This window comes from Papilio machaon, chromosome 3 (assembly GCF_912999745.1).
Source record: "Papilio machaon chromosome 3, ilPapMach1.1, whole genome shotgun sequence".
NCBI classification, from domain to species: Eukaryota; Metazoa; Arthropoda; class Insecta; order Lepidoptera; family Papilionidae; genus Papilio; species Papilio machaon.
Genome location: NC_059988.1, coordinates 298,265 through 312,695, shown reverse-complemented (window position 1 = coordinate 312,695; position 14,431 = coordinate 298,265). Strand labels below are relative to the sequence as shown.

Here is a 14,431-nt window from a genome sequence, read left to right as displayed (position 1 = left end):
CCCACTGCTGCCGTCACTCCGTCACTTATTAGGCAACAATTGTGTTGACGGTACTCAGGCTCGATCGGAAACGGACTTTAGTTTCGTTTTCATTACCCACTCAAGATCGTATAAATAATTTCAAAGCAGTATTTCAAAATAACCATCAAAATTCCTTCATATTTATGTTACAGCCATACTTGCTTACTATCTATTTATATACTAAGGGAAGTAACAAGAGACTCAATAGCTTGTGTAATCCGGAAACTTTAGCCTATAAGAAGACCACCACGTACGTACACCAATACATTTTGTAACGACTTTTTATTAAGTGCTGTTTCACTCACTTTTTGTATCCGTCATACGTCTTGAATAGGTGTAGTACAAATTAACTCATGACTTACTTATAACTTAGTAATAAATTGAAACAACTTAGACCATAAAATAAACATATAAGTAAATAAATGAGAAACATAGCCGTTTTAACTGTTTTTGTTTTCAATCGTCTTCGGTCTCGTTAGGTTAGTTACATAATCTGTCGACACAGTATCACATTTTAGAGTGAAACATTTACAGCTTACAGCCGCAGCATAAGAATAATTCGCTCAATACAAAGTCACATAAAAATTTAGGAAAAATGTTACTAAAATTTTCATTCCAAATTTATCATGAGACACTCATCAAATAGATTCCCAAACCATTTTGCACCGTATTTATTATATTTACAACACACGAATACAGAAATAGTGAATCCATTAGAAAATCAAATCAAAAGAAAATATGATTGTTAAAATATTATTAGGGAAATAGATTGATTGATAGAAATAATTGTAGGCCACAAGTTAGCCAGCTAATAGGCTAATATTATACACAGATAGGGGATAATTTTAGAAATACCGATCGAAGTCAAGTAGACGTCGGAATTTGAAGACTATTATTGCTTCGATAAATGATACACCACAACTTTATTATTCGAGATTGTATTTTAGGAAAATTTATAACTAATCAGTATCAACAATTTTAATTAGTTTTTTTTATGTAATCATAAGAGTTAATGTCCCCATAATTAAAGAAAGCAACTACAGCGGTATAAGAAACTTCGATTTATTACAAAAGCTTTTACGATTCCAGAGTAAAAGGATTGAATGACTTTCGGATACAAACGGGGCCTGGTTATTGGCCAGCCGCACGCGATCTGTCGTCCGGCGTTGGTCTGCACCGGAGAAACCCTAATGAAAAATACGTGGAAAAGAAGTATTTTTTATAAAATTAAAGTGTGGCATCGTGAAAGATGTTTTTCGAATTAAAAACAAAATCGCTAGAAAAAAATTCTACGAGTAACATCATAAACATAAAACGAAATTAACACTATTCTACGATGTAGTTAAGTTTTTATATACCGATGAAACTGTTAATATCTACTAATTTGCTGTAGAATTTAACATTTCATTTTATTTACTTAGCATATCTATATGCTACGCTGCGCTATGTGACAATTTATAAGTGTCCTGTCACGTTCGACACATATTGTACTTACCATTCAAAATTATTTATTAGGATCAAAATCCTTGTATAAAACATATCGTTATCTCTGTCGTTATCTTTGACAACACAAAGATAGCAATATATTTTTAACGGAGATTTTGAACTCAGAAACTCACGGTTAGACATTTATTCTATACCAAAAATTTTATAAATGAGCAAAATAATATTCACCACGATATTTCAGGTTCATTTACGAATTCTTATGAATTCGAAAATATTACAAAAATAATTAATATTAATCTATATACTTATACTAAACTAAAAATAAAACTAGATTATGTAAAAAATTAGCACTCGCTGATTTAAAAAAGCACAATTGTTTTTTAAGTTTTTATTCTCAAGCTATGAGATCATTGTGTAAGTAATATGATAACTTAGCTGGATTTACGACCGTTTTTTCAGTCTCGTACCCAAAAATTTAAATTTATAATATTTTTACCACAAACTTAGAGGATAAAATTTATACGAAATAACAAGCATGAAAGCAATTTAGTAAATTGCTACTCACAATATAAAACAGTACTTTCCTTATAAAACAACATAAATATTTGATTATAATAATTACTAAATAGCTATATAAAACTAAAAGCATTCAGCTCGCTGCTATGATGTCATGAGAAGGTTGTCGTTGACTATCCACCCCCCACCCCCCCCCCCACCCCGCCTGTCACCTCACCGCCGCATTTTTATAATGTCTAATTAGAGGACACATATTCTTCGTTATAAAATAATACTGCAGTTTCAAAGCCAATACGAAATCAATTATCAGTCACTAGCAGTCGCCTGCGATTCCGTCCGTGCGAAATTAAAAAAAACTTAACTAGTAGCCTATGTATTCTTCTAGGCTATGCTCTACTCTATGTCAAATTTCATCGAGATATATGGAGCCGTTATGGAAATACCTTCTAACAAACATCCATCCATCCATCTAAACGTTCGCATTTATAATATTAATAAGATTAATCGAATCCTATTTTATATACGATAATAAAATACGGAATGGAATACAAAAATTAATCGTACGCCTAGTGTTGTTTGAAACTAAATGGATTAAATAAGTTTATGAAACAAACAATGGCGCGAGATTATTAAAAAAGTAAAACACATACATAAAAGACAAGAATTTGTGCGAAACATTATTGTCTTTCACTCACTTGAAGAATTTATATGAAAACAATATTCAAATAACATGTGGGAGGCGCCGCCGTCGCCATCTAACGTCAGCTAGCGATCTTTTACAGTCCAATGATTTCTGCTCATTTACCGTAAGAACAAACTACATTAATATTCATATTATTAGTGTTTGATCGAATGCAGACAGGTCATAGAGTTATACCAAAAAAATTACCATATTATTTTGTTCATATCACCGATAGATCTTAAAAACTGCCCGTTTTTAATTTTCCTAGGCGCATTGTAGTAGAGTAATTGCATTTCAATCGAAATCATTCACAAAGTGATGGAATCTGTATTGTCCCTTCATACTTATGTGAATACTAGCTGTCGCCCGCGACTCCGTCCGTGCAGGATTAAAAAACGTAATAAGTAGCCTATGTGTTCTTCCAGACTATGATCTACATCTATGCCAAATTTCATCGTGATAACGGATCACGATGAAATTTGTTCTTCAGATACCTTTAAACAAACATCCATCCATCCATCCAAACATTAGCATTTATAATATAAGTAAGAAACAAGATATCTAATATATAAAATTCTCGTGTCACAGTTTTCGTTCCCGTACTCCTCCGAAACGACTTGACCGATTCTCATGAAATTTTGTGAGCATATTCAGTAGGTCTGAGAACCGGCCAACATCTATTTTTCATAACCTTCCTCCATTTTTTAACTGCGCGCGGACGGAGTCGCGGGTGACAGCTAGTAATATATAAACTTCACATATGTTTATCATTCATTCATATGTGTTACATAATGTAACATTAAAATTTTACAGACAGATAGACGTCGCCGTGAGCCGGGACACTAGTGATTTATACCTACATATGTAAAACTTGAAATAATACCGCTGGTGTTAATGTTCACTTTAACGTGATTGTAAAAATAATGGAATTTGTTGCGAACTTTACAGTGTCGTTATTTTAACATACAGGCGAGAAAAGCTATTATATATTATTATTTATTTACGAACTAGGCTTGGAACTTAACTTACAACCATATTTATTATGTTTAGCTCTCTATCAATGTCAATGCAATTAAGAATTTACATTATATACCTAGTACCTAGAGGCCTCTTAGTGTAGTTTTAGTACGAGAAATTTCACTAGTCGTATTTTATTTCTATATAAAAAAAACTATTTAATCCCGATCTGTTCGAACGGTGCTTTATAGCCAAAGTTTTCTTCTCAGAAAAGGTAAATAACATTTCTCGAAACTTCTTTAATAGAACTGCGGTAAAACTTATAGTTATAAATATCTTTTATATTCTTATGTTTCCTACTAAAATAATATTGATTTGTTGGCCAATTGTTATTTTTCCTAGTCGTCAGTTTTCTTTGTAGTGATTCAGTTCGAAGAAAGAAAATCGTCGGTTAAATAAATCTGAACATTACAACCGTTGCTGATTCTTATTTTTCTGTATTCATAAAAATATGCAAAATATTTCATCCCCTATTAAGAATAAGTTACCCTATAAATTAACCTTAACACGCACTTTTGAGTCACCCCATTCTGGCTTTTACACTATGAGTAATCAAATGCTAAGCCTTAACTGTACTAACGATTGTAGAAGGATAAAATTATTGAAAATGAAAAGATTTATTGACAAAAGGAGAAAAAAATACTTTTCAAAAAAAATTACAGGAAAACCTTGATAATTCAGTTATTTTTAAATACTAGAAGAACTTAAAGACACCAAATATGGTATAGTATAATTTCAATTTTAGTTAGTTATAATTTAATTTATAATTTATCCATCTGCTCACTAGTCTAGATGTAGACATTCAATTAATGTACTTACCTAATAAATGAATTGTAAGTTGTTTTGTTACGATATTATAGAGCGGAGGCTGTACGCGTGAGAAGCGAGCGCTCCGCACGACTGCTCGCGTCGACTGAAGCTTACACGAAAGTTCGCACTTTCTGCGTAAGCTCGCTTTTTCAGCATAAGCTCCAGGCTTTCAATGAATCTGATGCACGACGGAATTTTCCCCTATATGTAAATTTGACGTTCATTATAAAGCTATTCATTCAAAAGTTAATTGAATCATTATTTTATGAGGGTAAAATCAAGATAATGTACACTCTCCTTGCTATAGAAAGGTCAAATAGTGTTTTAAGACCACTGCGTAGGTTAAAGTTGCATGAAATATGAACCATAAAATATCTTTAATGTTTGTTGATATAGAATTAACAGTAATTCTTTTGTTATCTATTTTATCTTTCATAGCTTTTTAACTTTTGTTTTTATTTTTTTATTGTATTGAAAGTAATATTGTAATCTTTGTATTTGATGCGATGATGTCTGGCTTGATTGGTTGTAGAGAAAGAAAAGTTAGTCTCATTATATTTATACTAACTTTTGCCCGCGACTCCGTCCGCGCGAAATTAAAAAAAAAAGAAATTAGTAGCCCATATGTTCTTCCAGATCTGTTGAGGCGATCTGAAGATACCTTCAAACTAACATCCATCCATACATACATCTAAATATTCGCATTTATAATATCAGAAATATTATACCCGGAATATTATAGTCAATAATATAGTAATCTGATTTACCATCACAGTAATGTTAATAAGGCAGTGAGATTTTTATCATTTTTATATTATTTTTTCCAGCAGAAATTTACCTTATAATTTACCTTTTAAAATTTCAAGAGAATGTGAACCGATAATGGATATAAGCTAGTTATATTGGAAATAACTTATATTCGCAACGTATGTGCTCCATTAGCGTCGTCCTGTCGACGTCAAATGAACACGCCTACGTCTCTATTCAACTTTTATACTTTGCTGTCTATTAACCTGTCTATTGTTTTTTATATTTTTTTTCTGATAAAGTAACTATTAACTATTTAATTTAATCAATAGATATCGTTCATCTCGTTCAAAAATATTGAATACATCATAATTTATTCATAACGTAAAACTTATTGAGGTGCAATAAAGCGTGTAAAGAGTAAACGACCTCTTGGCAATGAGTTGTCATTTTACGATAGTACTCTTCGTTAGTCCGTCTTTGCTGACACAGCACTTCTCGCGCCTCCCGCCCAATGGGTTTGTCTAAATTTCTTCGCGCACTGACATCAACTTCTACTGAACAACCCTTTAATACTACACTAAAAAAATACAAACCTATAAATTGTGAATCACTGATATTAATTTATAATAAGAAGTAATTATGATGCGAACGATGAGCGATTCCAATGTTGTCTACTTGGTTATCTATAAAATTAGAGATAATCTTAGTAGAGAATTACATTTTTTTAAAGAAACATGATAATCTGCTATCTTAATCCAAATTGTATAGGTTAAACCTAATGAAAGACGATATTGACCTTTACCCAATTTAGTTAATTATTTTAATAAGTGGTTTCGTGTTTTGGTATTTGAATTTGGAATAAATAAAGTAGTTCAAGAGCAGGTCATCTGCGAAACCGAACTAAAAAAAATGTTTAAATTATTAAACAGTAGGGTTAACTTTAACGCTTGGGCTTTTGAGGCTACGTGTCTGTATTCAATTAGAATAGTCTAGAAACCTCAGATTATTCATGTCCGAAATAATGAATATGGAGAAGAGTTACGTAATACATATCAAGCAATAAACACGCGCGCCTCGGAATATTAAAATAAAATATTCCATAGAGTATGTACTTACGTATAGGTACAATTGTGTTGTAGAAAAATACTTTCCTATAAGCTCTCTGAGCCGCGCCTTAAATATGGCGTCCATATCTTTTACTTTGTACATAAAACAAGTTCCATATCTCAACAATATTAATTAAGTATTCTGTGAGTTTAATTAACTTTAATAATTTCGGAATTTCAATTTCTTTAACCAGTTAATCACGATGTATCTGATAGTAACTTCGCAAGAAAATTTTATATAACTACTACTGTCGTTATTTGGTGATTACAGTACAGATCAATAAAATAGAATGGTACAAACAATATCTTGATGTGACAGAATATTGGCCCTTTAAATCCCCAACTTTAAATTAGAAGTCAGGCCAGACACCTGCCTTAGTGGCCCAATACTCAGTATTTTACTGGAATTAGCAAGAGCGTGTGTACATTTTAAAGTTTATTAATATACACAAATCCCTACTTCAATATAATAGATAACATATGCATATACATCGGACTATAAATAACCGCTATATACTTTCGTATGCCCCTGCTTCCGACAGGAGCAAAGCACGTGAGGGTCTCACAAGAGTCACGTGACCCGACCTGGGTGTAGTTTTTAAAGGACAGCAATGGAATATAAATATAGACAGACTAAGAAGATCCGTACGTTGTACATATGAACACGCGTTTCATCTCCAGGTCACGTGTCATTAAGTTAAGTCAGAAAATAAACTATACCGATGAGTCCTAAGAAACCGAGATTAGCTTCATAATTTACGAAGCTAAACAAATGTGATGGTACAAGATCTAATCTATCAAATACTTGTATGATAAAGTTAACATTTGCAAAATTCTTGACAACGTAAATACAATAAAACTATAAAATAGATACGAGGTGGGCGTTCGACGGGTGACGGGCGCCGACTGGTCCACTCTAAAATGCAATCGATGTTTTTTTTATAACAATCGTAAAGTTTGCAACGGTCCAGCGGCTGTGCGCTTTACGACTCGCGTACAGCGAGATTTATTTGATACAAATAGATAAAAGGCAATAACCACTCACGCGAACACAACACAAAATAGATTTTTAGATGTCAGAATTGATCTCTCTTATTGCTGCCACAAACTTCTACTAATTTATTACGTTGGCTTTGATATCTAACAACTAGTGTTACCTTCGGAAGCCTAACATTATGTATCTGTCTAATAAACTCTATCATTCGTATATAATAAATAACCTTACGTGTCTCACGCACTTGTCTTATTCACAGTGAATATCTTAATTTATCCGAATGTCGCCCGATGTCAAGGGGTTTCCCCCTCGTTATGTCATTACAGACTTATCCGTCAATCAAGTGTTTATACAAATTACCGGCAATTTTATGGTTTTCTGTTTAACAGATTATTTTTACTAATGTTATTTCCCGGTACTAAGTCATTGTTTATTTTCGTAGACTTATTATGTAAATATTGGTATAATATGTTAAATGAAATGATGTAAAATATTATATCAAATTAGTAAAAATAACAGAGTAGAATTATAATAAAAACATATCGCATACAAGTTCCTTTATTATTTTTATCACGTAATTTTAATGTTATAAACTAAGCAAGGATTATTCACGTGTTCCTACAACATTGTTATATAACGGACCCCATTTTGTGTAACATATGTACTACCATTAGGTTTATTTCTTGGAACAAATAAATCCCAGTAACAGCAGTGTCCATCATGGCACAGTTTATGTATGCATTATCCTGAAACAACTGAATAGTTTCCGGCGCCCGATGCAGGCGATCACGGGCGGTCGCGGGGATGCATTGGCTCTCGTGTGAACGCATTAGTCAAATGGCACCGTGACGATGCTTACTTCCGCGATGTGTGTGGCCAAAGTGATCACGCATCGATAATGTATAATAGACAAACTAGCGTTAATCTAATAGAAATCTACCATATTTGTAAAGAAGACAAGATGACATATTAGTTCCGACGCATTTATTAACTATTCTATTTTTGTATTGTGAGGTTGTGGCTATTTACTAATCAACGAGCACTGCGCCTATAACCTGTCGCAACAATCATACTAATATTACCTATATAAATGCGAATGTTTAGATGGATGTTTGTTTGAAGGTATCTCCGGTACGGTCCAACGGATTTTTATGAAATTTGGCACTGTTGTAGAACATAGTCTGGAAGAACACATAGACTACTTATTAAGTTTTTTTTCGTACCGCGCGGACGGAGTCACGGGCGATAGATAGTCTTATAATAAACGTTTTGATGTACATTCGCACTAATAACAACGTAAAATGCAATTGCATCCAGACCATACGTCGCTCTGTGATTATTTACTCTGGCGTCAGTTCAACAATCTTTCAAACTAAGTGTAAGTAATATGGAACATTAAAATATTGTCCTAAAATGCTTTACTATAATTTGATTCTTTATCATAACAGTTCGCTTCACTTGTGATATCAAATAACAAATGTAACGACATAAGTTTCATCGGTCCGTCGACCCGGGGACGTCGTCCTCTCTCCTGTCGTTAACCTGATATTTTAATCTTTGCTTTTACTTATTTTATATCTCATTCTATACAGTATATAAGCTCGTGTAAGGGACATACTCGTATATTATCTATATATTAAATCTTTGAATTTAAAATAGTTAAATTTTAATAATACTTCAAACATAAAAATTAAAGTTTTTGCCTATATTAAAATTGTTATTTAATTACATTATTATTATCCTGTTTTAGTTAAATTAGATGTAAAAAATTAAAGTTGCCGGTTCAATTGTTTCCTATGTTAAATGTTGGGAAATCGCACAAACACAATGACAAAAAAATTATAATATTAGTGGTCACCTTAACTATTCTCTAAATGTAATTAATTTAATGATGTGCGTAATTTTTTTTTCAAAATCAGTTCTCACACATTTACTTTAAAATAATATAAAAGATACCCGTGAAGATTACAGACACATGGATCTACACGTGACTACAATTTAAATTAACTTATTTACAGGGTATGAGCCTATCGATACATACATTTGTATTGAAACAAAATTTATCAAGAAAACCCTATTGTACGAACACCACCGCTAACAATCTTCACGAACCCCAACACTTCGTGGACGTTAGAATCGTCTAGTAACTAAAGTACGTTCAAAAACTACATATTAACACCGCTATGACTCAGAGTAAATATGAAGACAATCTAAGAACGCTATCTCAGTTACGGAACTAATTCCGTTTTATATTAGGAGCAAACAGGAGGCTGGCCGTCGCAGCGAAGACTGCACATATATTTACATTGTGTGCTGAGGTGAGCCCTGTACAAACTACATAATGTGATTTGTTCCTTGTTTCTATAACGACGTCCTACTGATTCCATGTTTGTCTATTTGTCATTCATCACACCACTCACCCCGATAGACCTTCGGGTCTGATCTGAAACTAGTCTTAATTACACCAGAACACACGTGAGTTTAGTCATGATTTTTAATTAGTCTATTACATTTGTTTAAATTATTATTTTTTATTAATATATTAAATGTTACATTCATTTCAGTGTATCCATATTTCAATATGTTAGTGCGCGTGGCGCCGCGCGTGCGCATGTCACGCCGCGTGCATCGGATATTGCCCTCTACATGTCTAATTAAGTTATTCATATTTCATGATACTTTTCATAATATAATTTAATTGTATAGTAATACGTCTATAGTTCAAATAATCCAAAATCATTACAAAATAGAATCCATTTATATTTTAGAATTCTTTCGGGAAAACACGAGAGTAACTACTTACATAGTGTGCAAACACTCGCCACCGTTTACCTATTTTAATGTAGAAATAAAATAAAAAAGTGTTGTATGAGAATAAATACTGTAAAAGTCGTTATAAATTAACTATTCAGAGATACGAAGCGGAAACGTTGACGGAAGTATGTTCCTGTGCACGTAATTACCAATTAGTTGTGATAATCATCTGTCATCCGTTATTCATAGCTTACCTTATGTAATCTGTAATCGCATATTGTCATAATTTACAAGCATTGCTGAGTTGTATATTGTCGATTATTATATCTTACTAATATTGTAAATGCGAATGTTTAGATGGATGTTAGAAGATATAAACGGCTAAAGGAATTTCATTGAAATTTGGCATAGATGTATGTAGAAGTCTGAAAGAACACATATTTTTCATTTAACTCCACGCTGACGGAGTCACGTGTGACAGCTAGTCATTCATAATTATGGTTCATTGTTAAAAATGCACGTTCAAGTAGCTTTTCACATTATTGCTTTGTTTCTTTTCATGCAGTTAACCTTTGTATTTAACATGACCATAGATTTTGATAGGCCTGTAAAGATTACTCTCAGCATAGATTAGCACGCATCAGGGAAGAGAGAACGTTTTACTTCGTCTAGAAATTCCTTTTGCCTGAAATTACTAAGACATGCATAATGCTAGTTTTTTAGGTTTTTAAAAATTTCTGAACCACACAAATACACATTATGTACTTAACAGCATGTCCTAATGAGATGTAAAAAATAATCTAGATAAAGTTAAAAGCGACGCAGTTCGATAGGAAATACTTTGTGGTCAGCTTGTGTTACTGAAATTAAGTACAGGCTATACTTAGAATCATTGCTTATATAAATACAAACAATATTTGTTTATATAATTTTCCTCTACTAGCTGTCGCCCGCGACACCGTCCGCACGAAACCAAAGGAAACTTAATTAGTAGCCAATGTCCTAACAATTATTCCAAATTTCATCAAGATCCGTTGAGCCGTTCTGGATACCTTCAAACATCCATCCATCCATACATATAAACATTTGCATTTACATTAGTACTATCTTTCGTCAGCGACTCCGCCTGCGCGGAACTAAAAAAAAACTATTAAGTAGTGTATGTGTTTTTTCAGAATATGTTCTACATCTGAGACAAATTTCATCAAGATCTGATGAGCTGTTCCGGAGATACCTTCAAACATCCATCCATCTATACATATCATAGTGTGTTTGTACGCATATGATAGCATTTTGACCATTTTAAAAATTTTAGTTAATGCGTCAATTTCAAGTATATTAGACAAGGAACAAGTAAAACAAACTATTTTTTTTTTGTATTTTTATTTTAAGACTTAATAATAAATGGGTCATCTTAGATTCTTGAAGGATACAACATCTGAAAAAAAGAGAAAAACTTTATTAAAAATAGTATAAAAACACGAGAATATTACATGTTTGAAATATTTAATCAGTTGATTTTTTTATCCACATAAATTAATTCAGGTTTCAAATGTCTTGCCATCATTTCAGAATATCTCTACATTTAATGTAACATAGAGAAAAAATGTCGTATTTACAGGCAATAGAAATTAACCGAACCAAGAAAAAATTGCAAAATAATTTAACATTTTGCAGTTGGAGACAACAAAATCTGTTGCATGAATTGGCCTCGCCTGATGTAATATCACAACCACACAGAAGACTGGAAGTGGAAGCTATTCCTCATACCGATGAGTGAGGTGTCGGAGACCTAACTTTAGTCTTCTCTCCCTTCTCACCCTTTTCTTTTAAGGAAAGGATGGGAAGTGGAAAGGGATGTGACGGAGGAGGGAATTCATAGGAAAAAGAAATATTCTCATTCTGAATCCCCTCCTTTGTCAATCAGAGATTGACAACGCATCTAAAATTGCAGATGTCTATGGGCATCGGTCACTTCACTATTTCAGTGAAGTCAGGTGGCCCCTCGCTCGTTTGCCACCTTACGATATAAAAAAATTACAAATTTTGAAACTAACAAATACTTAAATTTTATTAAAAAAGTAAATTATTAAAAAATTTAACTTATGATCCAGGCTCAGATCAAGGACAAGCATTTTGTATGTCAAGTTTCAACTTATAAAAACTTGTACTAATTTCATCTTTTATACTAATTTTCATATTCTATATCAGTTTTTTTAAAGAAAATAAGAGAAATAACATGTACATTAATGTATTACATAGTTTTTATTTTATTTTCGGATTTGCACAACTACTTTATGAACCAAACAAAGAGTACTACATACTATTTGAAATAGGAAAAAAGTAAATGAAGACCCTTTTTGAATTATCCAACGCCCAAATCCATCCGCAACACCAAACCATAGTTAGCAGGCTTTAAGGGAGTTGTACACTTTTATCTTGAAAGACGCTGAGTTTAACTGTTTAATATTGTTAAATGTTTATAATAGATATTAATATGTACTTACCACACGTATCCTGTGTCCCATGGCGTGCGCGGGCAGGTTGGACTTGAAGCGGGCACGTACACCACCAGAGTTACCATGAGGTCTTGTCACCTTGCCCCAGATGGCGCGCAGCTTTGTCTTCTTGCCGCGGGGACCGCCAGCAATTGGGGTCCTCTTCTTAGCCCTTCATTTAGTACAATAGTTTTGTTAATGAAGCTAATGTTTGAATAACAAATGCATAGAGTTTGAAGAGTGGACATATTACACAATTTGTCTTCAGTGTCTATCAGCTTCCAAAACTCCATTTTCTTCACTCCACGCTCTTCTAAAGTGACAACTAATAACTATTACACAATCTTGATTTTAACTAATCGGGACTCAAATATAGCCCAGAACTTCGTCACTGCAGAATTAAGTAAAGGAAAAAGTAGGTTACAATACTCCTACTCAGATCAGCTACCTTCCAGTCAAAGTCCCAGCCGTTCTGGAGATTACCCAGACTAAAGGCTGCTTGTGGACAGACAGACCAAAATTTTTAAAATTGTTTTTTTGGTTATAGGTAAACCAAAACATACACAAAATTAGATTTTTTTAAATATTACATACAGAAACACCAATGTTATTGTATATATAGAGATAGATAATCATTATAAAGTATCAAATTCAACATGACCCTTTGTGATTGAATTCATTACCTTAACAAATAAACATTCACAGTACAGTGGTGAAGTTTATTTCTAAGTAACAATATCTGTACTTTCAAGGCCACTTTAAAATTCTTGTCACAGTCACACTTGGTATTGTAACACTTGGATAATATTGTTTAAAACTCACCTGTATACAAAAACACACTTTTTGCCAGCATAGAAGATGGCATCATCTCTGCTACGAGAACCTTCCACCTGGAATTGAGACAACATCTGTGTTATAACTATAAACTATTATTGTTTAACTAGCATCTGATGATTGATAAGTCAGTTGTAAATTTGACCACATTGTTGTTTCAGGTTTCAAATGTCTTAGGCATCATGTCAATTAGTAGAAATAAAAATATTTAAACAAAGTATCCATACATATGTACTATTTGTCCTATAGTTATATAGGATCTTTATCCCATGTGAACTAGAGTTACAGTTTGTCGGCATAAAATGTATTTAGTTTACTAGGTAGTTGATGGTTGTACATTTAAACAGCTAAACCAATGGGAAATTGAAAAATAAATGGCAAAATACAAAAAAATATATATTTCCTTACTGAACCCTAAAAACATGAACTTGTGGAATTTTCGTACTCACCTTTAATAGAGCTGTGTTTTCATGTTGGTTACGAAGACCACGTTTGTATCCTGTGAAGACCGCTTTAGCGTAAAGTCTGCCATGACGGGGTTTGGAGTTTACTTTGCGGATCACCTTGGCGGGCTCGGCCGGTGCCGCAGGAGCAGCTTTAGCGGCCTTCTCCTTAGGAGCCTTTGTTTTAGGCGCTTTCGCCTTAGGCGCTGTCGACGGTGCGTCAGCCATTCCTATAAAATCGTAAAGTTAACCTCTGAGCAAGGAACAACTAGGTTATGTTGACATCTGAAGACTACGTTAATCTAAAATAATCAGCTTCAAAACGAGCTATCCAACATAATTTTATATGCCATGGGCTTTATTATTAGCAGCACTTGCTCTATTAGTCCTTATTTTTGTTAATATTTTAGAAATAATTGCAATAATATCACAAATTTCAAACACTAACCCGACACTTTTTTATTTGTTGAAGTGAAAGAAAGGCGGTGTTGCCATTTTCAACAAACATCAACTCTACCAAAAATTTAAACTGTCAAAAAAAATGTCATTTGAAATTTCAA

General features: G+C 33.0%; 2 protein-coding genes across 2 annotated transcripts in view; both read right to left on the bottom strand.

The window, feature by feature from the left end:
- Positions 1-4,576, bottom strand: part of LOC106719719 — a 65,097-nt gene extending 60,521 nt beyond the window's left edge. Inside the window, exon 1 of the mRNA XM_045686310.1 lies at positions 4,502-4,576. The gene's annotated coding sequence lies outside the window, so the exon portion shown is untranslated. The remainder of the gene's footprint in view (positions 1-4,501) is intronic.
- Positions 4,577-11,462: 6,886 nt separating this feature from the next.
- Positions 11,463-14,406, bottom strand: LOC106716289 (60S ribosomal protein L35a). Its single transcript, XM_045686390.1, has 5 exons — positions 14,320-14,406; positions 13,878-14,101; positions 13,417-13,484; positions 12,604-12,766; positions 11,463-11,534 (listed from the first exon to the last, which is right to left on the bottom strand). Exons 2-5 carry the CDS (start codon positions 14,097-14,099, stop codon positions 11,511-11,513), a joined length of 477 nt encoding a protein of 158 aa, XP_045542346.1. The 5' UTR covers positions 14,100-14,101; positions 14,320-14,406; the 3' UTR covers positions 11,463-11,510.
- Positions 14,407-14,431: the final 25 nt, after the last annotated feature.